This window comes from Pseudochaenichthys georgianus, chromosome 10 (assembly GCF_902827115.2).
Source record: "Pseudochaenichthys georgianus chromosome 10, fPseGeo1.2, whole genome shotgun sequence".
Lineage (NCBI taxonomy): Eukaryota > Metazoa > Chordata > Actinopteri > Perciformes > Channichthyidae > Pseudochaenichthys > Pseudochaenichthys georgianus.
In genome coordinates this window covers 26,812,598-26,835,377 of record NC_047512.1, presented here as the reverse complement: position 1 = coordinate 26,835,377, position 22,780 = coordinate 26,812,598, and the positions used below count along the sequence as shown (strand labels likewise).

Sequence of the window (22,780 nt, the reverse complement as noted above, 5' to 3'; positions counted from 1 at the left end):
GAAAAAAACAACAATAACATCTTTGGCAATGTACTGTTTTTGTAATCGGATCGGGTTGTGGTGTAAGAGCCGTGTAAGTTATGAGAGTATCCCTGGAGACACAGACCCAAATATAAACAGCCTGACATACACGCCTGCCAATCGAGCCAGCGGCAGCCATCTGGGCCTCTCTAGTTACAGTGCTGAATAAGAACATTTGAAAATAAATAGCTAGTGGTACCAAGTTCCTGTTCAGGCTGACTCAAGAAAAACCGCCTTCTCCTGTTCCAGCCCACAGGTGATCAAGCCAGAGTAAAGCTCACTAATAAATTCAGCTCCACGGCCCCGGAGGTGTCTGGGATTTAGGAGTCCTGATTGAGGGGATGTTTGACCTTCTGGTTGGAGCTCTCTGGCTCCAGAGGGTTGTTTTAAGCACTAAAAAGTCATGTCTGGGTTTTAGTTTTCGTGACCCACTTAAAGGCATTGTGCTGGCAAACGTTCCCAAAAGGTTTCCAGCAAACCCGATTTTGCCCGACTTTTGGTCTGCCAAAGCTTAGCACGGCATTCCTATTTTAACTTCCCTCTAATTAGGGTGGACCAGGAGGAGAGAAAAAAGGAGGGATGGACAAATGGAAAGAGGGCTACAGAATTATAGAAAAGGAGAAGAAAGTAAAAACGACAATAAAAGCTTTGAATAAGAGGAGAAAAATGAAAATATGAGGGGAAAGATGTTTCTTTCCGCGCAGAAGGAATGCTTTGTTTAGCTTTTCATGAGGTCATGTTATGATAACCCTCAGCATGAAAATACTTATGAACTGAGTGAAGTAAAGGAGGGGGGGAAAAACGTTGATAACACATCATGTTGAACACAAGTTCCTGCTAACAATGTTGTGCAAGCTACACCCGAAACACAAAGTCACTGCAATCCTAAGGCTTACACCCACATGTTGTTTTACTCATTTAGAGGAATATCTGAACAGAAACTCAAACGTCTACATGTGACTCCAATCTGTATGAAACTACACCTCAGAGGTGGTCTCCTCTTTCAACATCCAGCAAGCGGAACGTTTTCTAATGCTGAACAGAGTGATGTTGTTACAGTGGGGAATGCGTTGCTCTTGCTAGAGGGTGAACAAGGTCAAGTACTCAGGGGTCAAGCTCATCCATCCTCCAGCAAATGGAAAGATGTCAGGGATGTATTACTACTGCACGGCCTGGAGTCATGTCCCATACCTACCGCTGTGGGTCAGCTGCTGTGTGCACACACTTTCCATTGTGCACCCCTGCTAATGCTAATAGATGGTCGATGAATGTTGCCCACTAGCATTTTGTTTGTACACAAATAGTTTACAGACACACATGGGAAGAAGATGCATGTAATTGCAGAAAATGTGAATTCCTATGAAGAGTCCTTGTTGCTTAGTCTCCACCAATATCAGAGGACGCTAGACAGGAAAGGAGTGACAGATGCTTCAGATTGGTCCCAGACCTAAATGTTCCCCTCCTTTGAAGACATATTTTCTTCCCTCAGGACTCCTCTCTCTCCCTCTGCGTCCTTGATCTTCATTATTCCTCTTCATTTTTTTTACATTCTTCCACCCTGCGACCAGGCCAAGCCACTTCTCCTGCACTGCAATATCATTACTGGCCAATGTCAGACGTAGTGTATGAAACCAGCTTTTTATTAAGGTTGTTGCTGCCAGTGTTAGTTGTAAAAACTGGATTATATTGTTACCTCAGTAGTAAAATGTATTATATACTTCTGCCTACACTAACTCCTATTCTGTTTCTCTCCAATGCACACTCTCCCATCGACCTTTATAAAAACAAAATAATGAACTCGTAATACGAGGTCCTTCTTCCAACAATGATGGGGGTGGAGGGATTTTTTGGGGTTTAGCTAAAGTCGCTGTGGCTCATTGAAGTGAAATACTCCCCCACCGAAGTCAGCGGGCTGGCAGCAAGATTATCTTTCATGCGTAGGCAGGAAATCAGATCTGTGAGACCCATCAACAGGAAATGAAAGGGAAAACATGGTTTAGACAAGAGCCCAACAAACCCCTGTCTACCCAGACCCTCTCAGCAGCCACTTCTACCATAACCAGGCCTGGCAATGCTTAGGACGTCCTGACAGTGAAAGACTCCTCTGCCCTGTCTGCAGATAAACATCACTAGTCCTCCGACAGCAGATATCCTTATGTAAATAACAAATATTTTGGAAATGTCTCAAACACTCGTAGATACAATCTCCATCCTCTCATCAGTCTTATCTGCACTCATTTCACTTATATCTTGGTTTTCAAGCCTAAGTTTAGTTTTGTTCTGCTTCACAATCATTCTCTCCGACTACAATTAGCTTTAACACAGACTATGTTATGATGATCACATTATATGTTCCTATTTTTTGTTGTTTGAGCAGAGATAGCAAAGTATAATCTGTTTTAAATTCCTAAGGCATGACAGAAATGTGTAAGTTATCCCTCAGTTCTCTGCCGACAGTCACTTTGGGATCTTAACTCTAACTCTGTTTCCACAGTTGAGCTTTAGCATCTATAAAACTATTTTATTTTACAGATCATGCTCTCATTAATTCAGTGGGCGAAGGTCTAGAGTTTGTTAAGTATGTGCACAGGTGGAAGAGGAGATGACTTTGGCCTTAAACACAATGAATACTGAATACAAATGCATCCCCTGCATCTGTGGCATCAGCTGTTAGATAATACAATAAGCAGGGAAATTAATGACAGCTCACACTCAAAAAAGTTCGGCAAACGAAATCTAGAAGAATAATACCATATTATGATGCATGTAGCGACATATATTTAATCATCTAAACACTCCTCCCACAAAAAAGGCAGCAGGCCAAAGATGATATCTAAGTGCTCACTGACAGCAAATAAATTATTGAAAGTCAGAGAAAGCAGACATAACATAGACAAAAGGTGACAAAAGTTGTTGTATATAGTTGCATTGTCCCTCATGCCAGACAATAACACATATGAAGTTCTCACAGAAAGCAAAAAGCAGTCATTAATCTAATATGTATGCATGTGTAGTCATCAAGAGTGAGTTAGAGTTAAAAGTAAATCAACAGTTATTTAGAATGCACAACCATAAACTCAGATGTATGATTCTCTGAGATTGGTTGACTTGATAAACCTCTTCTACACAGGGGGGGGGGGGGGGGGGTGAGAAATGCGTCATCTGCAGGAAACAGCGTCTGAGGGCTTCTTAATATTCAATAAACTATGAATGTTTTATATCCATGTAACGGGAACTCAGCTAACTGATCTTTTTAAACCCACAAAGCTAGCGCCGAGCCTCTGAATTAGCTACGAGCGAAACAATCTTATGGCCGTTAGCACAGAACTCTAGCTACACTGATCGATATATTTATTGGATCTGCACAAACAACCTTAGATAACATCCTGAGAGTCCATAGATTATAGAAATATAAGGATCATCACTGAGCGATCAGAACTCGTGACTTGGGAAACAAATACAGACAACACACGAGTAGCTTTAGGTAGCAAAACACGGAGATATGCTCACCTTAGCTGTTATTCTGATCAAAAGTCGTGTTCAATGGCATTAAAACGAGAAAAAATGCAGCTGAAGGTTAATCCATAGGTTATAGCAATGTGTCTGTCACTTTGAAAAAATTATTGATAATCCATAATTCAATCAATCTTGATACAGGGTACTTATTATATGTTGTACTTTGGATTCCTAAAGCTTTTAGTCTACTAAACCATCATCCAAGTTTTCACTATAAGTAAAACAGAATTTTTGGACGGACACTATAATTTACAGTTTTTTACTATGTTCAATCTGAATTTTCTTTAAAATAAAAAACATCTATATTGATTCTGACTTTTCTACATCCAACTCACAGGTTTATCATTACTTTGAGAAAAAAGATTATTAATGTAACCCTTTTAGAATTGAAGATATGGTCATTCGTTCTGGGAATGTCATTTTCGAGCCTGAGACCTGAAAAACAGGCTCAGGAAATACATTTTCCCACCTCAGAAATCCCAATCATTATTAAGCATTTATTTTATGATTACGTTTTATGTTGGGACAGAGTTGAAGCTTTTGGCTGGTAGCCATCACTCCATATTTAGATAAGACAATAACACCACATGGAGCTTGATATTTAGCAGTTTAAATGTTGAGCTTGAAATCAGATTCTCATAATAAAAACAGCAAACTATGATGAGGAGAAGATGCTGACACTTGCCTTTCTTAGCAGCATATTGTTCCAAAGACATGTGGAATCACTTCCTGGTTGCTGATGTCAGGGACTGATCCATTATTTGTATAGGGGGTAAATGGTATGGCATGAGAAAGTAGAAAACAAACTGGGTGTCAACATTGCAATTTTACACAAAATAAGGGACACATACAGAAAACTTGTTTTAATATGTGATGGCTTTAATTTAAATGCAAATTTTAATTGAACATTTTAAAAATGTAATACGGATGATCTAGATAGCAGTATATAAACAAAACACAAATCAACAATCACCAAACAGCAATAAAGGAGGAGGATTTGGTGACCAACGTGTGAACTCTACTCATGGGATGGGAGAAGTGATGTTTTTCCTTTATGGATGTGTCTAATTTGGTGAATTGTCTAAGCCCCGAAGAGGTGAAACTGAAAGCATCCAATAATCCACAAGAAAGAGTTATCTTGGGATGCCCCGGGTTGGGAACTTCCCCATACATCTTATATATAATCAGAAATCCTTTATTAGTCCCACAGCAGGAACATTTACAATAATGAATATCTCTCATGTGCAATAAAAGAAAAAGTTTAATCATGTGTTAAGCTGTAATCCTGCAATAACAAACACATTAACACAGTATGTGGATTTAAAGGCTTTAAAACATCTTGCTGTCGACTCCACAAGTCTATCTACAGTGGGGCCTCTTCAGTCTGAAAAATGTGCCACTGATAGAGTCTACAACAAATCCACAGAGACAGTTTGACATTTCATATATTCCTGCACGGTAAATCCAATGAAGCTCTCATTGATTCCCTACATTGATTTAACTCAGCCTCTCTGGGGTGAAATACGGCACTGCTCAGTGATGGGAACTTGTGTGTATACTGGATGTGGATATACAGTATTTGTGGTGCAATGCTGGGTCATTTTGGGCTGGGCTTCTGTGGGTTGGGCTGCATGCCCCAGGGCTGGCTGCACAGAGGAAACCAGTCGCCTCTGTCTTCAGCATCTATCCACAAGTCCTCCGCTGCCAGCGCACTCTCAGTGAGACCTAATGGGGCTTAGCTGCCCAAGAAGCCCCCGACTATACTGTCCCAGATGAGACAACAATAGTGCTTCTATTACAAGTGCTGCCCTAATTGAAATCCTCTATTTATTGAACTTACATTATTGCTAGCGTGTGGCTGAGTTTCTTTGGGGCATGTAATTCATTTTGGCAATTAATGAACCTTGTTTGGGCGGATACTTGTACTAGACCACAGAGGATTATCTTGTGCATTAAGATCTTAGTGTGACAGGTGCAGAGATGCATGACTCTTTTTCTAATCTTTCTTTCAATGTCAGATGATCTCAAGCTCTGCTCTGTTTGCTGATATAAGCAAATAAATGTGTGTAATTTGTGCTCCAGGGTGAAATGTCCTGTGACTGGAATTATACGTCTGTGCAAAGAGACCGTAAGCCTTTTGGGAAAGTGGGGCCTCGCCGTGTCTATGCCAGCAAACTCAAGCTAATCTTAAAGGGGTCAAGACAACTCAGCACAAAAGTGTACTGTATATGCTATTTTATTTGGAAAATACACTAATAAGCTTTCATACGAATAGATGCATTGGAAGATTGATTCAGTATGATCTTAGAACATGAATATAATGATGCATGTCGTTCATAGTGCAAAACGGGGAAATGCATGTTGTAACTGCAGCGGGATGGTCAAAATCTGTGGCCAATCTGGAGATATAAATGTCAAAGGTAAAGGAAACTGTCTTGCCTTCAAATTTGAGGAGACCAGTAGGCTAAGCTATAAGCTGTGGGCGAAGTAAACATTTGTACCCAGCGAAACATACATTGCACCTTTGACCTCTGTTAAAAACTTGATGAAAACATAAAATAGTTTGAAAAGTATTCTTAATGTTTCCTATTGAGAGGATATTGAGCTAGGAAAAAAACAAAAACCTAGGGACCCCGCAAGCAGCCTGTTAGCTTAGCTTAGCATAAAGTCTGGAAACATGGGGACTCAGCTGACTGTCCTAACATAAAAAGGAAATTCAACTGCCTGCACATCTTAAACGTACTAATATCACATTGATTAATCCGGTGATAAAGTTGTTTTGCTTTTTCCAGTATTTGTGCTAAGCTAGGCTAATTGACTGCCAGCGCACAACCTTAGTTTAAGGTCAAATGACTCATTCTTTGCTGTAATATGATGTTTAAAATGTTTGCTTTGTGAAAAATGTTATATTCGGGTAGAGAGAAGACAGCTGTGTGACATTTGGGGCTATCCATCATATTTTACAAAACAAGACTAAAAATGATTGTCTTATTCTACTTCTACACTGCTCTCTCCATTGGATGGGAAGGTTCAGAGCAAATAGCAGACTTTCAGACCTCCATTGGCTCCGGCAAGTCCCCCGGGCCCCCCAACCTGTGGCACTGCCGAGGCCTGTGTGCTGACACCATGTGCCCCAAGCAGACGTAATGCGCCCGGTGAGCAATTGAGCAAATAATAAATGAAAGCAAAAAGCGGACCCTCAGCCTGCAGTCTGAAGGGGCTCAGAGGGGGTGTCGAGGGTCAGCTGCATTCTCAGAGCGATCTTTTTCAACCAGCAGTCCAAAGTCAACATTCCAGCTAACCTATATCAGAATACAGACTGTAAGAAAGTGAGAGGAAATAGAGGCAGAATGACAAAATACTTTCTCCTAAAGAGCTAATGTAGCTTTGGAAGCTGAGATGCCAGTTATTCATCTGGGTAGACATAATCCATTACCTCTAATTAACCAGATGATGGTCTGGTGAGCAGAAAATAAAGGAGGCGATTAATCACTCAAAGCACCTCCAGGCAGACTGTTCAACCTAAATATAAAAGGGGCAAGTGGACGCTGAACTTTCTCTTGGGACTTTTTGTGCTTTTCCTCCTCATGGTAAGAAAAAGGACTAGACCAAACTATTCTTGTCCACACAGGAGAAAAAAGACTCATCTGACCATCATATGAGCTAAATCTATGTAGATGTAATGAAGCACACCTTAACTCATGCATGTACTGTAATACATAGAAATGACAGCAGTGCGGTCTTCAAATTGCCATCTTTTTATGAGATGGAGGGAATTTACTGCCTCTGTTAAGGTGTAGTTTTTCTTCTCTTTTGCTCGTTTGTGTCATGCTTATTCTGTGGGTGAGTTACTGCGGTTTGGGCGGATGACGTAATTGTGGAAAGGTCCCGGGTGCAGTCAAACTTGTATTTCAGTGAGGAATTTCTCATCTGGTCAAGGCTGGCCGGGTCTGTCTTTATAAATAAAGATGTGAGTCTTCAGAAGAGTGAAAAACAGAGGAAGAGGAAAGGATAGACAGGAAAGCCCTTTCACTCACCTACACTGCCGGAGAACCTTCATATTCATTTCTAATCCCCATAACATGGTCACAGGTCAGCTTTCTGTGCTGTTTACAGTGTGAGGTTCTACAAATAAGAGCCCAGTGTTGCTGAGCATGAAATAACTGCAGTTTTGATCTAGGAAAATATTATCCTGACCAGAGGAATCCAGAACTTATCTTCCAGACGGTGCTTTTTGGGAATCATTCAAGGTCTGTTCATGAGTTGGAAGGTTACTGCAAACAATCTCCACTGCCATATGCAATTCAATTCCAAATGTTACTTCAATTATAGCCGTCAAAAGAGGTGGGAGGTAACTAAGTACATTTACTCAAGTAGTGTACTTTAGTACAATAATGTATTACTTTGTACGTGTACTCCACTACAATTCAGAGGTAAATCATGTACTTTCACTCTCCTACATTTATTTAATACCTTTATTTACTTTTTAGATTTGCAATAATGATGTGTAATATAATCAACCTTAAATAAGACTTTAACACCTGGAGTAAATTCACAATCTACCCTGTAGTATACAAAGTCTTTAAAACTTGCTGCACTTTTACCAGCTTTGATAAACACTTTAATGCATAAATAATTATAATCAAAACATATACTATATATTATTCTGAAATGGACAGATCTGCACAGTGACTACTTTTACTTTTGGTACTTTAAGTATATTTTGATGCTAATACTTTTGTACTTTTGTACTTTTGTACTGTCACGATCTGTCTTTATGGTGTTTTGTCTTGTTTAGATCTGTCTGTGGTTCCCTGTCGTTAGTTTCCCTGGTGTGTCTGATTACCCGATTGTGTTCACCTGTGGCCCCTGTGTTTTCTCCTCCCTCCTCACCTGTGTCTTGTTTGTATGATTAGTCTTGTGTGTATTTAAGTTCTGGTTTTTCTGTCTGTCTTTGTCGGTTCGTCTTGTCCTCGGTGAGTGTTCTGTCATTGTCATAATAGCCTTGAAATAAAGGAATTTCACGTTAATCTGCATTTGGGTCCTACCTGCTTCACACATCGTTACATTACGAACCGACCATTATGGACCCAGCAGACTCAGCCCATTTGATGCTACAGGCGGAATGTCTTGGATACTCTCTGGAGTACATTTTTTTATACGTGGAAAGGCGCCTCATCTAGACGGGGTAGAGAGGCTGCGTTGAAGGAGGCACGTCAGGAGGTTGCTCGCAAGCCCTGACTCTGGAGCTTGTTGCCCGAGTGGCTTAGGGTTTTCTCACGTAGCCCTGAGTGCCAGTCGTCATGTTCTGACCCTTTCTTGGGGTCTGGTCTGGCGTTTGGAGGTCCACGAAGCCTCCAAAAGACTCCTAAGAGACGCAAGGCCAGGGTTCCAGCCCCAGTTCCGGCTCCAGAACCGGCCTACAAGGCCATGGATCCATGCACCAGTACCGGCCCACGCAGCCATGCTTCCATTCTCCATTACCTGGCTTACACAGCCAGGGTCCAGGCTTCCGCTCCGCGCCCAGCAGTAATGGTTCCGACTCCAGAACCGGTCCCCACAGCCATGGTTCCGGCTCCAGAACCGGCCCATGCAGCCATGGTCCCTGCTACAGAACCGGCCCACACAGCCATGGTCCCAGCCCCAGTCATGGCCCCAGCAGCCATGGCTCCGGCCCCAGCAGCCATGGTTCCGGCTTCAGTACCGGCCCCAGTAGCCATGGTCCCAACTCCAGTTTCGGCTCCAGGACTGGCTCTCCGGCCGACGCCAGCTCCCCGTGTCCTGTCGGCGTACCGGCCGACTCCAGCACCTCGTCTCCTGTTGGCTCTCCAGCCTACGCCAGCTCCCCGAGGCCTGTCGGCGTACCGGCCAACGCCAGCTCCCCGAGGCCTGTCGGCGTACCGGCCGACTCCAGCTCCTCGTCTCCTGTTGGCTCTCCAGCCGACGCCAGCTCCCCGTGTCCTGTCGGCGTACCGACCGACAGAAGTCCCCTCTCAGGTCCCCTGTCGAGTTCCCTCTCGAGTCCCCTCTCAGGTCCCCTGTCGAGTTCCCTCTCCAGTCCCCTCTCAGGTCCCCTGTCGAGTCCCCTGTCGAGTCCCCTGTCGAGTCTCCTCTCGAGTCTCCTCTCGAGTCTCCTCTCGAGCACCCTCTCGAGTCTCCTCTCGAGTCTCCTTTCAAGACATCCCTCTCGAGTTCCCTCTCGAGTTCCCTTTCAATTCATCTCTCGAATCTCCTCTCGAGTCCTTGTTCAAGACACTTCTCGAGTCCCCTCTCGAGTCCCTTCTCGAGTCCCCTCTCGAGTCCCCTCTCAAATCACCTCTCGAGTTACCTCTCAAGTTTCCTCTCGAGTTCCCACTCAAGTCCCTACTCAAGTACCGTTGGAGGTTCCGCTGGGGGTCCTGCCAACCCTTTATCCTGTCCCGTTGGAGGTCCCGCCGTCTACTCTTCTGCCGGGGGTCCTGCCAATCCTATGTCCTGTCTCGTTGGAGGCCCCGCCGACTACTCTCCTGCCGGGGGTCCTGCCAATCCTATGTCCTGTGCCGTTGGAGGCCCCGCCAACTACTCTCCTGCCGGGGGTCCTGCCAATCCTATGTCCTGTGCCGTTGGAGGCCCAGCCGACTGCTCTCCTGCCGGGGGTCCTGCCAACCCTGTGTCCTGTGCCGTTGGAGGCCCCGCCGACTACTCTTCTACCGGGGGTCCTGCCAACCCCATGTGCTGTTTCGTTGGAGGCCTCGACATTACATGTCTCGCCGGGGGTCCTGCCAACTCCTTGTCCTCTTCCGTGGGGAATCTTGCCGACAACTGTCCCACCGGCTCTGGTTACTGTCCGGTCAACACCGGCTCGTGCCCGGTCCCCTGAGAGCTGTGGTCTTCGCCCCTCCTCGAACTCTGCCTTGCCCCCGGGCCGTCCGCCCGAGAACCCCTTTTTGAACTCTGCCTTGCCCCCGGGCCGTCTGCCCGAATTCCCCTTTTTGAACTCTGCTTTGCCCCCGGGCCGTCCGCCCGAGATCCCTTCCTGGTCCTCTGATTTGCCCCCGGGCCGTCCGCCCGAGATCCCTTCCTGGTCCTCTGCTGTGCCCCTGGGTTGTCAGCCCAGACCCGTCCTCCAGACCTCCTCCACCCACCCTGCTTGAGGTTTTGGACTTTTGTGGGGGGTTTTTTAGGACGTCTGGAATCCGTCCCTTGAGGGGGGGGTTCTGTCACGATCTGTCTTTATGGTGTCTTGTCTTGTCTTTATCTGTTTTTGGTTTTCTGTCTGCATTGTGTTTTGTCTTGTTTAGATCTGTCTGTGGTTCCCTGTCGTTAGTTTCCCTGGTGTGTCTGATTACCCGATTGTGTTCACCTGTGGCCCCTGTGTTTTCTCCTCCCTCCTCACCTGTGTCTTGTTTGTGTGATTAGTCTTGTGTGTATTTAAGTTCTGGTTTTTCTGTCTGTCTTTGTCGGTTCGTCTTGTGTATTGGCTTGTCCTCGGTGAGTGTTCTGTCATTGTCATAATAGCCTTGAAATAAAGGAATTTCACGTTAATCTGCATTTGGGTCCTACCTGCTTCACACATCGTAACATTTACTTTAGTAACCTTTGGAATGCAGGACTTTTACTTTCAACACAGTGTACCTACACTCTGGTACTTTTACTCAAGTACAAGATCTGAGTATATCTCACACCTCCGGCCGTCAGTATACAAGTTTAACAAAACTATGATATTCCCAGCATGAATGAAAGGAACCTCCAGCAGGTGCAGGGACAACACTTGGCTGCTGTGCACTGAGTCAGCTACTGCTCTCATCAGCTGGGCCTGAAGGAGGGGGGGTCTGGGCTGTTTCAGTGGTATGGACTCGCCCCATGTGTGCTTTATTACCTCATCTTCTGTGGTGATTTATGGCACTTTCACAGGCCACTCTTCTGAGCTGTTTATATCTGCCGAAAGATAAAATAGAATCATGGCTTTATTACCCAGAGGGAGTGGGTCTGTTTACCCAGCAGACGGGTTTCATTGGAGAGCTTCCATCCCACACATCTGATCTGCCTTTTAGAGGATAAACTGTCCCAGTGTGTGCGAGGCATCACTGAGAGGTACTGATATCTGGTAAATACAAATGGTTCCTGTTGGAACACACATTCCATTATTATCTACTCCTAATGTTGACATTTTATCCCCATGACTCACATCTTGAAGGAGAAACATCCAGCATTGCTTGGATTGTTATCCAAATGTTTCTGCCTGGATCCAAATGTCTCCTCAGTCAGACAGTTTCAGCGTGTCGGGTAACTCAAGATCACACAATCATGTCCCTGTATGCTCCCGTCCTGTCAAAGCCGTCTTCCAGGCAGCTAAAAACTGTTTGCCTGCAGCGCCATCCTGTGGTCAGAGTGAAAATAACACCACAAAGAGAGTTTCAAGTCATGATGGGTCTCAGTCCTAATTCATAATAATACAAACGTTCACCTGCTTCAAATCATCATAGCTCAACAACAAAAAAGTCACAAGGTGTGTTACAGTATCACATTATTTTATTAGCCAGTACAGAAGATTAACTGTGTTGTAAGGCTCTGTTCTAACACACTGGAGACCACATATGAAAGCAGCTTGTTTACTTACACCTCTGCAAACCAGAAGGATACATTTTTTTTAATCAGAAAACAAAAGATAGTGTCTGAGTACTTTTAAATAATAAACACTTTAATGTCATTTACAGAGCTTCATCCTCTCCAAAGTGCCAGTGGGGGGTTACTGTATGAGCATGTATCACCTTACAAATAAAAACCTTTCAAATGAGAAAAAAGTAACTGATGATATTGTTTTACATGTGCAATATTCACTAGAGTTGAAGCATGCGAGTTAATACGATATTACAGTCTGCGTAAAGGGATGTTGATGAGGATACATAAGCTGAAAGCGCAGAAGAGATTGCTGCTCAGGCGGGAAATGTTCAGATTGTTCTCAGTTAGGATTTCTGATTCTGCTCATCACCCAATTTCTGTTTCTGTAATCTCTATGGTGTTATAATAATAATAATGTAGAACCAATCACTCCTCTTTGTGCAAACTGCTGTTTCCCACATACATTAAAAAGCTCAACCATAGCACTAAAGAAAGAAATCCAGAGCAATTACATTGAATAAGACAAAGCATACATAGTTGCTTTCCAATTTAAGAAAATATTGTATGTATACAACACATTTTTTATTTTAACTATGTATTAGGTTGTGCATCTTGTAGATTACTGAAAGGGGCTATTTAATGAAATGATATTGTTTAAGCTGAGGACAATCAGGGTGTAAAAAAAACATCATTTGCTTTTTTGAAACAAAAACCAACAAGATATCAGCAAATCAGATAAAGTTAAATCTTAAGCAAATCAAGTTAAATCTTAAGCAATTATCAGTCTGCAGTCAGTCATGGTTTCATGTAGTTTTATAAACTCAGCTATCGTACAATGACTAATTGTACCACAATGTTTTTGGTGGCGCACCTTGAGGTAACGCATGCCAAACAGATCACAAATAGCTCTTAAATGACAATAAGCAGAATCAGAATTCATTTAAAAACTAAACGCATCCCACAGTTTACAGAAAGTAGTTCAAAGCACCCAACACTAGCACTGTGTGATAGAATTATTTGTGTTCAGAGAGCGAGCGGTCCCAGGCTCAGCTCCACGTGATGCGTCAGCCAAATTGCCTCTGCGGGGGTCTCGGGCCCCTCTTCGCTTGGCTTGACGGGGGCCGCGAGGTTGCGGAAGTCGTGTCGGATCTTAAATGAAACGGTGACGTCCCCATCCTCCTCTTTCTGGGGAATCACTTTGATGAAGAAACCAATCTTGTTGGATTTCCTGAAGGCAACGACACTGCGGAATAAACAGAGGGTTCAGGTTAAGAGTTACCACACACACACGCACGCACGCACGCACACCTTTGTGAGTGTGTGTGTTAACTTACTCTGGGTCGTCCTGGAAGTCCTGAGGTTCAGCCAGCTCATCGTATTCAGCGGCAGCATCCTTCCCCGCCAACACCAGTTCTTTGCTGGGTACCATAACCTGAAATAAACCCAAAAGTTTCACCATTCAGTGACTTTCAACCTAGATTTAAAACATCAGAAAGCTTCTCTGTTTTGAAACATACCAATGTCAAAGTGTGTGTTTTGGAAAAACAAATGTAAAAATCCCCCTCGACTCAAAAATGTGATTTACTCGTTGCTTCACTTGAAAGCTTGACCTTCACTGTGCAGAGTGATGGATGTGTAGAATGTGTCACTCGAAGGCTGTTTAAAAAGGTTCCTCTGGTGAGGGGGGAAAGTTAAATAGCTTAAATCTGAGTTTAAGCATCATTTTAAGACTTAAGGTTGTAGAAAGGACAACTTTAAGACATTATTATTAAATTAACAGATGCATAGCAATTTGCAAAGACAGGAAATAAAAGATGAGGTTATAGCTATAATAAAGACCCAAATAATCACTTTACAAATGTTGGCTGTGATCCTATCTCCTCAGAACATTTGACATAAGCTTGGGGCTCAATGAATGACCACTTTCATGTTCACCTTTCAGTTTCTACAAGCTCCACTTACAGCTCTTTGGGTTTTGCTGCTACTCTCAGACTTCTTGTGAAAGTGTCCCAAAAGGGATTTCTGTGCGCACTGCCTAGACAACAAACCCGTCATATTAGTGCTATTTGTGGGGGAAGAGAAGTGCTTTTGATTGCATTTACCTGTAAAATAAATAAACTGTTCCCCTATAGTCATCAGCAAACATTACATAATGTTTTGTCGTATTAATTATGCATGTTAGGGGACATCGAAGTAGGCTTTGGAAAGAGCTGGTCGATAAAAACCAACCGAGCATGGCCCGCTGTGGTTCATGCCGCCCCTCAGGTGTTTGAATATCTGATCAAGCAGAATGGCATGACTGCACACCGAGTTCGGCCTGGATGTGAATGGAAATGGGTCATGAAGATGCTCTGTTTTGGCCAGGAGCTCTTTCTTACCCAGGCTGGCCGATGACTTCATCGCTAAAGAGGCCAACGCAAACAGCCTGTAGTCACAGAGAGCCTCGCAGCAACTGGCAGCTCAGCAGACCATTTACCGCAGGAACACGGCTCTCTTAGCTGTGCGTGTGACAGCTGACAGATGGAGGTGGAAACGGGACCCAACTGCTCTGCATATGAGAGAATGACCAGGCTAGCTCCTCCAGAAGGAACGGGCGGGTGAAGCAGCAGAAGGCCCTGCGCTCGCTGAGGCTGGCTGGTAACGTAGCAGGAACTGCTTTAAATAATAAGCAAGATTTAAGAGCAGGCAGCAGGTGGTGAACAACTGCCACCTGTGCACATTTCTTATATTCTCTAATCCAGCCATAACGCTCTTTCCAGCAGTTAAAGCTCCATGTGCAGCATGTGGGGCAGAAGTGCTTCTAAACAAGCTAATAAACAAACCGCCCTGAATTATTATTGCCTCATAAAGTGGTTTTAGTAAACAACTGTGTATCCAGCAGTCAACATGGAACCAAATGATCACCTGCGACGACTCCAGCCTTTCCCTGCCGATCTGTCGTTTGTCTTGTTTTCCAGATACCTGGTGGCAAGGAGGCATTACTGTCTATAGAGCCCTGGCTTCTACTAACAATCTCACTCCCCTTCCCAGCATGCACCAGTTTTTGTTCCAATTTGGTTCTCTTCTTCCCTCTTTTTATAAGCACCCATAACCCTCACTCACTTACAGCATGTGAGTCTCTGCCTTCATGTCCCACTGACTCAATAATGGTCACCTCCCTGCATGAAGCCCAATCAGCGGTTACGTTATTCAAATGTAACACTGAAGCTCTGGATCCCCACCTGGTTATCCCCGTTTGCTCTGTCAGCACTGTCAGCAATGCTAGGTGTAGCCATTTGGGCTCGGCCATCTTCATGTGTGGTTGTGACATTAGAGGTGAGAGCATTTAGCAGACAATCCATTTATAGCTTTTAAAATACCTTTAGTGTTTTGGCTGTTAGACAGCAGAGCTGGGTGATAGTGCTCCACAGGTTTGTCATGAGAAACCCCTTTTTAGATTTAACAACATCTTAAGAATCAGGATCATACCAAAGTACTTTCCTACCTTAGCAGTGCTGTTGATATCATCGGGATCCTCGTCCTCACAAGCAGACAGAGTGACGTGTGTGATGTTCTCCACAGGGTTGGTCAAGGTCAGCAGCACTTGACTCTCCTAGATAGACAGGATGGGGAACAAGACAAATTACCTTTCAAGCAGAGTTGATCATTAAAATAGACCATGTATTACATGTAGAGGAACAAAGCTGATCAGGGATGCTGGTGCTTCCTAATCAACACTGGACATCGGGCTGACATTTACTAAGAAAATCAAGGTTTGCTTAGCGTTTAAACCTTGTCAACAATTCACTCTAGCCTCTGTACTAGGTAAAAATGTCCTTCTTTATCTTGTTTTTTTTCATGAATTATGCATTTTGTTATATATCTGAGTAACCGTTCAATAGCTGGACTGGAAAGCAATGTAGGCCAATAAAGAAAGAGACTGACTAAAACTCAAAAGCTGACTTACTGATGAGAAAGCTGTGTTTCAGTGCAGCGTCAGTGAAAACAGTACAAAGTTGAATAGTTGGTATGAATAGTATGTTATAGTCTCAGCCTTTCAAGGTTTTAAATACAAACGGATTAATAAAACATGTCAAAGATATACACAAGATGTCCCAAGCAGTGTGCACACTGACCTTCATGGTCCGGAGGTTTGGAATGGACATAATTCTCACTTCAGGGATGTAGCTCCTGTGGAACAAACAGGCAAATGCCAATCAATTACAGTTACACCCAAACACACAGATTGTTTTTTCATTTTAACACAACCACTCTCACTAAGAGTTGAGAGTGGATCTGTAATAGTAAGAGTTACATGTCAACCACTCACAAAGCATGACCTACTGAAAACATACACACGTTTTTTGCACAGAATGGAGCGAACCATAAGGAAAACACAAGACAGATTTATTATCCAGGACATTATGGAATAGATCAGGTATAGTTTGGTTATTTTACTTTAAAAAGATAACTTTGCATGGATCATTTCCTGGACATGTGTTTCCAGTTACATTTGGCCACACTGTAACTTTAGGAACTTCATCTTATTAAACTACATCAGGATTCAGGCTGGTTTGTATTTTTATATCATTTAAAAAAGGATCAGCATCATTATGAAGACACATGTTAAGGATCTAATACTCACACAGCCACCAGCTGGATTTTGAACTTGATTGAAGTAGGATTAAACTCTGGCTTGCTCAAGTTGTGCTCACATTTCTGGAGGAGGAAATTAAGAAAGAAGATTATTATCTCAATATAATCTTCATAAAAACAACAGCCTTCGACAGATACAGTGGAGTAAGACCCTGGAGAGGTACTGACCCTGCAGCGCAGTGAGCGCTTCATTAGCAGGTGCTTGTGTCGGGGGTGCAGCTGAGACGCCCCGGCAGGCTGGAAGTCCGGCTGCAGGAGACGCTGGCGCAGCGTGGTCACTGTGAGGACACAACACATCTCAGATTCAACTCAACTAGAGAAACACACATGATCAGATTTCTTTACCACGCTCCAAACTAAGTCTTACCCTCTGGTAGGCTGATGGGTCTGGTATAACAGTCCTCAGGCAGGGGCTCCACTTCATCCAGAGCCTGTGCAGGTTCAATGATGATCTCCTTCTGGTCTTCACCCTCTTTAAGGCTGGAATAGATATACACAAATACTCCTATCAACAATCTGTTATAAATTTGACAGTAAAAGAAATCCAATCTGCTATTTGTATAGCTTATCTGCAGCAAATATATGTATGTGTGTATGTATACAGTAGATGTGCATGAGTATATGTATTTGCTGCATGTTAAAGCGCTTTGAGGACCAGGAAAAGCACTATATAAATGTAATATATTATCATTATTATTATTATTATTATTATGTATCTATAAGCATATGTATTACATGCATATATATTCATTTAACAATGTTCCTGGTAAATAATCGTGTGTACTGTATGAGGCTCACTGGCAGTGAATGCAGGGGATTACTTTTGTCGTTGTTATTGTTTGTTTGTGTTCTTTGTAATTGTGTCTCTCTTTGTACATACAATCAGTACAACCACCGTCTCAGTTGTATGCATATATTTTTGCTTTCCATTTCTAAATGACAAACACTGGTTATGCATTGTCGAGGGCAATAAAAAGATTTTTGATCAACAAAAAAAAGAAATCCTAAAACTAAAGTAAATGGGGACCACAACAGGAAAACTATTTAAAAAGATATGTTTACAAACTGTAGACAACTTGCGAAGTACAATCAAAGGACCATTTATACAGTTGTTTGCTCAGTACTTTACAAACAATTGCACATAATCAGTACTCAGAGACTATTTATGCAAATGTACTTTCAATAGTAACGTTTTAGCAACATGCATTGTGTCTTCATTCAATGTGAGTATTTGCTATGCAAATGGTAATATTTTGGGTAAAGTAATCCTTCAACTACTAAAGACCTGCAAATATGTATCTTACATAGCTACTGGGCATTTACCCCGCATAAAGTATGGCTTTAGGATTAGTTAGTACAATCTAGGGAGCCACTGGTTTTCAAAATGGTGACGAATTGAAACAACACCAGAGGCAAGTTATCCAGTTAACACTCCAGCAGCTGTATTTCAGGAAGTTTAAGTTGCCTAGAGATACACTTAAGAAACAAATTACTTTTAAGAACTCAGTGGTGGCAACTTCAAGGTCCAAGATTCTAGATGACTAGAAGAACGGCAACCTTTTTGAGACAAGAGACTAACTTCACACAATTCTTTTCATGGTTCCTGGTTTTTTTTTTACATGCATTTCCTGGATCTGACAGCGCACTTTGTCAAAGAAGTGCCTTTTGTCAGCCAATTATTAACTTTCATCTTTAAGCAGGGTCCTTGAATGTTTCCTGGTTGTGTAATATGAAAAGGGTTACCCCTCATAAATGTATTACTACAAGGCGATGGTGGAACTTTGAGAAACAATAAGGGTGACGAAGCGTTCACTGTGATGGATTACCTTTGTGTCTCAAGCCAAGTTTCAAGGCTTTACAAATTGATTTTCATGGCACACTGAAATTAATGAAACAATGGCTGCTGGATGGTAAGAAATCCATTTATCTAAGTCACCAATAATATGCATGTAGTATTGAGGTAATAAGCAGATGTAATGCGCTTTGTGTGACAAAGAAGCACTCACGTAAGGCCGGACAGGCCTGAGATGGGGGCTCCAGACCTCTGCCTCTGCAGTCTGGTTCCAAGACCATATTTTTCCTGAGTGAATTTAGGGGGGAAAGCAAGATCAAGCATTCTGCATAATGAAAATAAAACTTAACTCACGACAATTTATGGAATGACACAATCTAAAACCAATTTACACACTACTACTAGTACTTTTAACAAAATGTCTTGGAATTGAAGAGGAATTTATGACAACTTTGAAAAGCAAATAAGGCTATTTAAAAAATAATAAGCAAGCCAATACACAATTCCATTTATCTTGTGGTAAGAGACAATAACAGGAGCATTTCTGACGAGGATAGTGGGAGGGAATCAACTCTGATAAACTGAGAGTTCAGGACTTCATTAGTATGACAAATATTTTTGATCTGGTTACATAGACTTCAACAAAGTCTTCTATTTCTTCTCTCCCTCTATCCAACATAAAGGCTCCCATTGTGCCCATCCCAGTGTCATTTAGCCAAGGAGACATTCATGTGATCTGTGAGGTCACTCGGAAACAGATTAGACAGGAACAGACATGCAGAGAAGACAGTGCTACAGCAAAAATGAGACTATCCAAGTTGTGAAAAATACAACTCACCACCACATGAATAGTGTGTTGCTGGGGGATAAAACCAAAATATCAGAGTGCATAAGCAAAGAAAAAAGGAGAGAATAAAGAACCAGTTGAAACCAAAGCAATTTAGCAAACATTCGTGGCATGCAACAGCAACAGAAATGCATCAGTAATGGAAATCAACTGCAGGACATCACAGCTTAAGTGTTTCAAATGTTCCCATTACTACACAATAGGAAAGGCTAGTTTGCAGTATTGAATGTTAGTTATTGTAAAAGCAGAATGCAGAGGTGTAACACCATGTGCCAACAAGCTCAATTAGCATGAAGACCATGTCCACATCAGGGCAGATTAATGAAAGCAACTTGAAAAACGTTAATGCACAAGAATACAGCATTTCTCATTTATCCTCCCAAATCATAGACGTGGTGTTAATTGTGTACTCCAACCAAACACTTGGCATCTTATTATTCTCTCTTGCTTTGGTTCAAAGGTGTGCTAATTGTATATTATCATACTATTGCGCATACTTTGGTAGTTATTGAACCTCCGTTTATTTATTTTTTTGTAATTTCTGCTTCAACAAGAATTGCACATTTTCTAACAGCTTGCAGTGAGACAACAGCTTTCAGACTTTTAAAAAGTAAAAGAAGAAGGTTTTTGAAAAGGCTAAAGAGGGCTCAGAATGAGTAATAAGTACCGAGAAGGCCAGAGGCATGCACTGTCGTCTCCGGGCCAGCTTCTTCCGATCTCTATCCTGCTTCTCTCGGTGAGCCAGCTGCTGGTAATACTCGATCAGCTTGTTGATCTGTAGGGAACAAAATATTATCCAGAAACAGCTTTTTGTTATTAAATAAGAGTGATGAAGAATTGGGGGGTTTGAGGTTAGTAAACATAATTTTAAAAGGAACGTGGTAAAATACAGCAGTTACTTTGAAGTAACACAATCCAAGCGGTGTCTTTTGACCTCTCGGCTTTCAACATATATTGCACTCACTAGAAGGGGACGGATGGAAAACCAAAAAACATTATGCCTCCTACATTGGCTGTTTATAAAAAAACTTACATAACACGTAAAAGGGGGTAATTTTATGATTTGCTGGCACATTTGTGGTCCCACAAGTAATACAAACAGTTATTATTGCCTTTGCCTCTGGCTGGTTTTGTATGGGTCTCACTTATTCAGAAACACATTTATTTAAAAACAAGTTATGATCAGGAAGCATGTGAGCAACTTGTGAGGATTTCAAATGACCACAGGGGAAAACATACCCGCTGAGTATGAGGGTTCTCTGGCTCCTGCCATCCACCACTGGCTGTACAGAACAAAAACAATCACCAAAATATGAGACTTTATATAACGATAAGTAACTCAAACAGCGGAGGACAGCTGTCTTCATGAGCTGAATTAATGAGCAACTCTAGATATACATCAGGACTTTGGGTTGTTGTGAGCTTAGAAATACATTTAAAGTGAGAATATAATGTCAATATATTATAATAGCACTAACCAACTGATTTGTCGGCCATCCCCACGTCCCTGGAGGTCCAGCGACAGAAGCCACAGGCCAGGTAGTAGGCCTTCTTCATGGCCGTCTTGGTGGGGTCATCAGGTAGAGGAGCTGGGATGTTGGTGGCTCGGGTAGACAGTGTGTGCATGCAACACGGGCAGTCAAAACAGTTTGCACACCTACAGCAGAGCACAGATAATCCATAATGAATGACAGGTCATTAATGAAATAAACATTAAAAAGTAAGCAATGAACTGCAGGGTGTTGAGCAAATAGTTTTAGTGTGTACATGTCATTCTCACCTATTCTTTTTAAGCTTGGCCTCTGCAGATGGCATGTTCTCCAGACAGCTTGGACAATAGTGAGAGTCCACCTGATAACCAATGAAGGGGTTGAGGAGAAGAGTCAGTCATCCACATTGTAAAGCTTATGTTACACTTGCTCGGTTCTTGAGTGTGTTGGTGATACAAATACAAATGGGATTATTTTTAAATATCGCAGCATTTATGTGGTGGCGAAGATGGGAGAAGTAATTGTTTCAGGAGGAGAGCTTCGTGGTGGTTTTAAGCAGCTTAATCACGTGTTTACAAAGAAACATCAGGTCATTTGTAGTTGTAATACGTGAAAAGTCTAAAGCACAAGGGTGTGGTGTCTGTGAGATACGTTTACAAGATGGATTTTGACAGTGAAGACATGAATAGGGTGGACTAATGTTGTATAAAATAGAATTTACTAGTCGGAAATATTCCTTAAATGTGGGAAGACGAATGATTTAACGTTAAGCTCAAGTAATAGAAAGAGCTAGCTATCTAGCTAGCTTGTTAGCCCATTTCTGCTGTGCTCGACATACGCTAACATAAACGGAAGTTCAACCGTCGCTCGCAGCCAATGAGATGCGGAGAACTCGTGATTGACAAGCAGCGTAGCCATTCAATGGGCCAGATGGTTGGACTAATCCCGCCCACCTGTCAAACTACTAGCAAGCCGGCTAACAACACAATAGCTAAATTAAGCTAACAACAGCTAGCTTGATGATAGCAGGGCAAACGGTTTACGTACCTCGTGAGACACACATTCCAGAGACCGTAGCTCACTACAGTAACGACAGAAATAAAGTTGAGATAAAGGGGCTCTGATTCTTTTTTCTCCACGAACCAGATAGACAACTCTATCTGGCTGCAGAAGGGACGCCATCTCTGAGCAGCGCAGACGAGTCTGTGGGCTGACTGCCTGCACTGCTAGGACTGATGTCACCGCTAGTTGTCTGGCTGAGAGGAAACACAACGAACGCTGGAGACCTCATGTGGTCAACATTAAAACTGCCACAGAAGTTATCCAGGACCTAAAATGCAAGTAGCAAACTCTAGTTGAGGCAGTGGGGGTAGAGCATGGGGTAGACAGGGTGCCCAACCAGTCGATCGCGAGATGTGTCTAAAAATAGAACAACAATATTCTGTTTTATCGTTAATGTCCTATAACATAATCTTCCTGAGCCAGAATAATGTACATGAACGCATCAAAGCTTTGTATTTGGCCGGCGTGACCATAGATATATATAAACACTAGATGGCTCATGGGAGATTTTCCAGCGTAGCTGACTGGCCGCCATCTTGCTACAGTCAACAGTTACTCTGATTCGCGTTATGGTAGCTGTTGTAGGGTGAGTGATCTGCACAAAAATACTCTTAACTCGCTGAAATCTTGACTGATTTACAAACGGTTTGGTTTATTATAAACATTATTAGCATGGCTATGATACAGGATGCTTGGACATGTTGAAATTGCAGCTTTTCTTTGTGTATGTGGTTGTATTTATTAGCTGGCTAATAACAAGAGGCTGTCAGTGAGACCTAGTATTACAAAGTTCACCCAGCAACTTTACACCAGTGG

General features: G+C 42.6%; 1 protein-coding gene across 2 annotated transcripts; it reads right to left on the bottom strand.

The window, feature by feature from the left end:
• Positions 1-12,030: 12,030 nt before the first annotated feature.
• dctn4 (dynactin 4) lies at positions 12,031-22,182 on the bottom strand. 2 transcript variants are annotated; one of them, XM_034092912.2, is made up of 14 exons: positions 21,950-22,182; positions 21,193-21,263; positions 20,891-21,069; positions 20,652-20,695; positions 20,080-20,187; positions 19,404-19,424; positions 18,780-18,853; positions 17,141-17,253; positions 16,942-17,051; positions 16,763-16,836; positions 16,254-16,308; positions 15,623-15,730; positions 13,473-13,570; positions 12,031-13,381 (listed from the first exon to the last, which is right to left on the bottom strand). In XM_034092912.2, exons 1-14 carry the CDS (start codon positions 22,082-22,084, stop codon positions 13,162-13,164), a joined length of 1,410 nt encoding a protein of 469 aa, XP_033948803.1. In that variant the 5' UTR covers positions 22,085-22,182; the 3' UTR covers positions 12,031-13,161. The 2 variants fall into 2 exon arrangements, with proteins under 2 accessions (XP_033948803.1, XP_033948804.1); XM_034092913.2 differs by lacking the exon at positions 19,404-19,424.
• Between the last annotated feature and the right edge of the window lie 598 nt (positions 22,183-22,780).

Excerpts from the sequence above, each read along its gene's own strand:
- dctn4 (XM_034092912.2), bottom strand. The coding sequence starts at position 22,084 with ATGGCGTCCCTTCTGCAGCCAGATAGAGTTGTCTATCTGGTTCGTGGA. Across the intron at positions 21,070-21,192 it reads GCCAAGCTTAAAAAGAATAG|GTGTGCAAACTGTTTTGACT; the intron begins GTGAGAATGACA and ends GCTCTGCTGTAG. Across the intron at positions 19,425-20,079 it reads GCATGCCTCTGGCCTTCTCG|CAACACACTATTCATGTGGT; the intron begins GTACTTATTACT and ends TTTATCCCCCAG.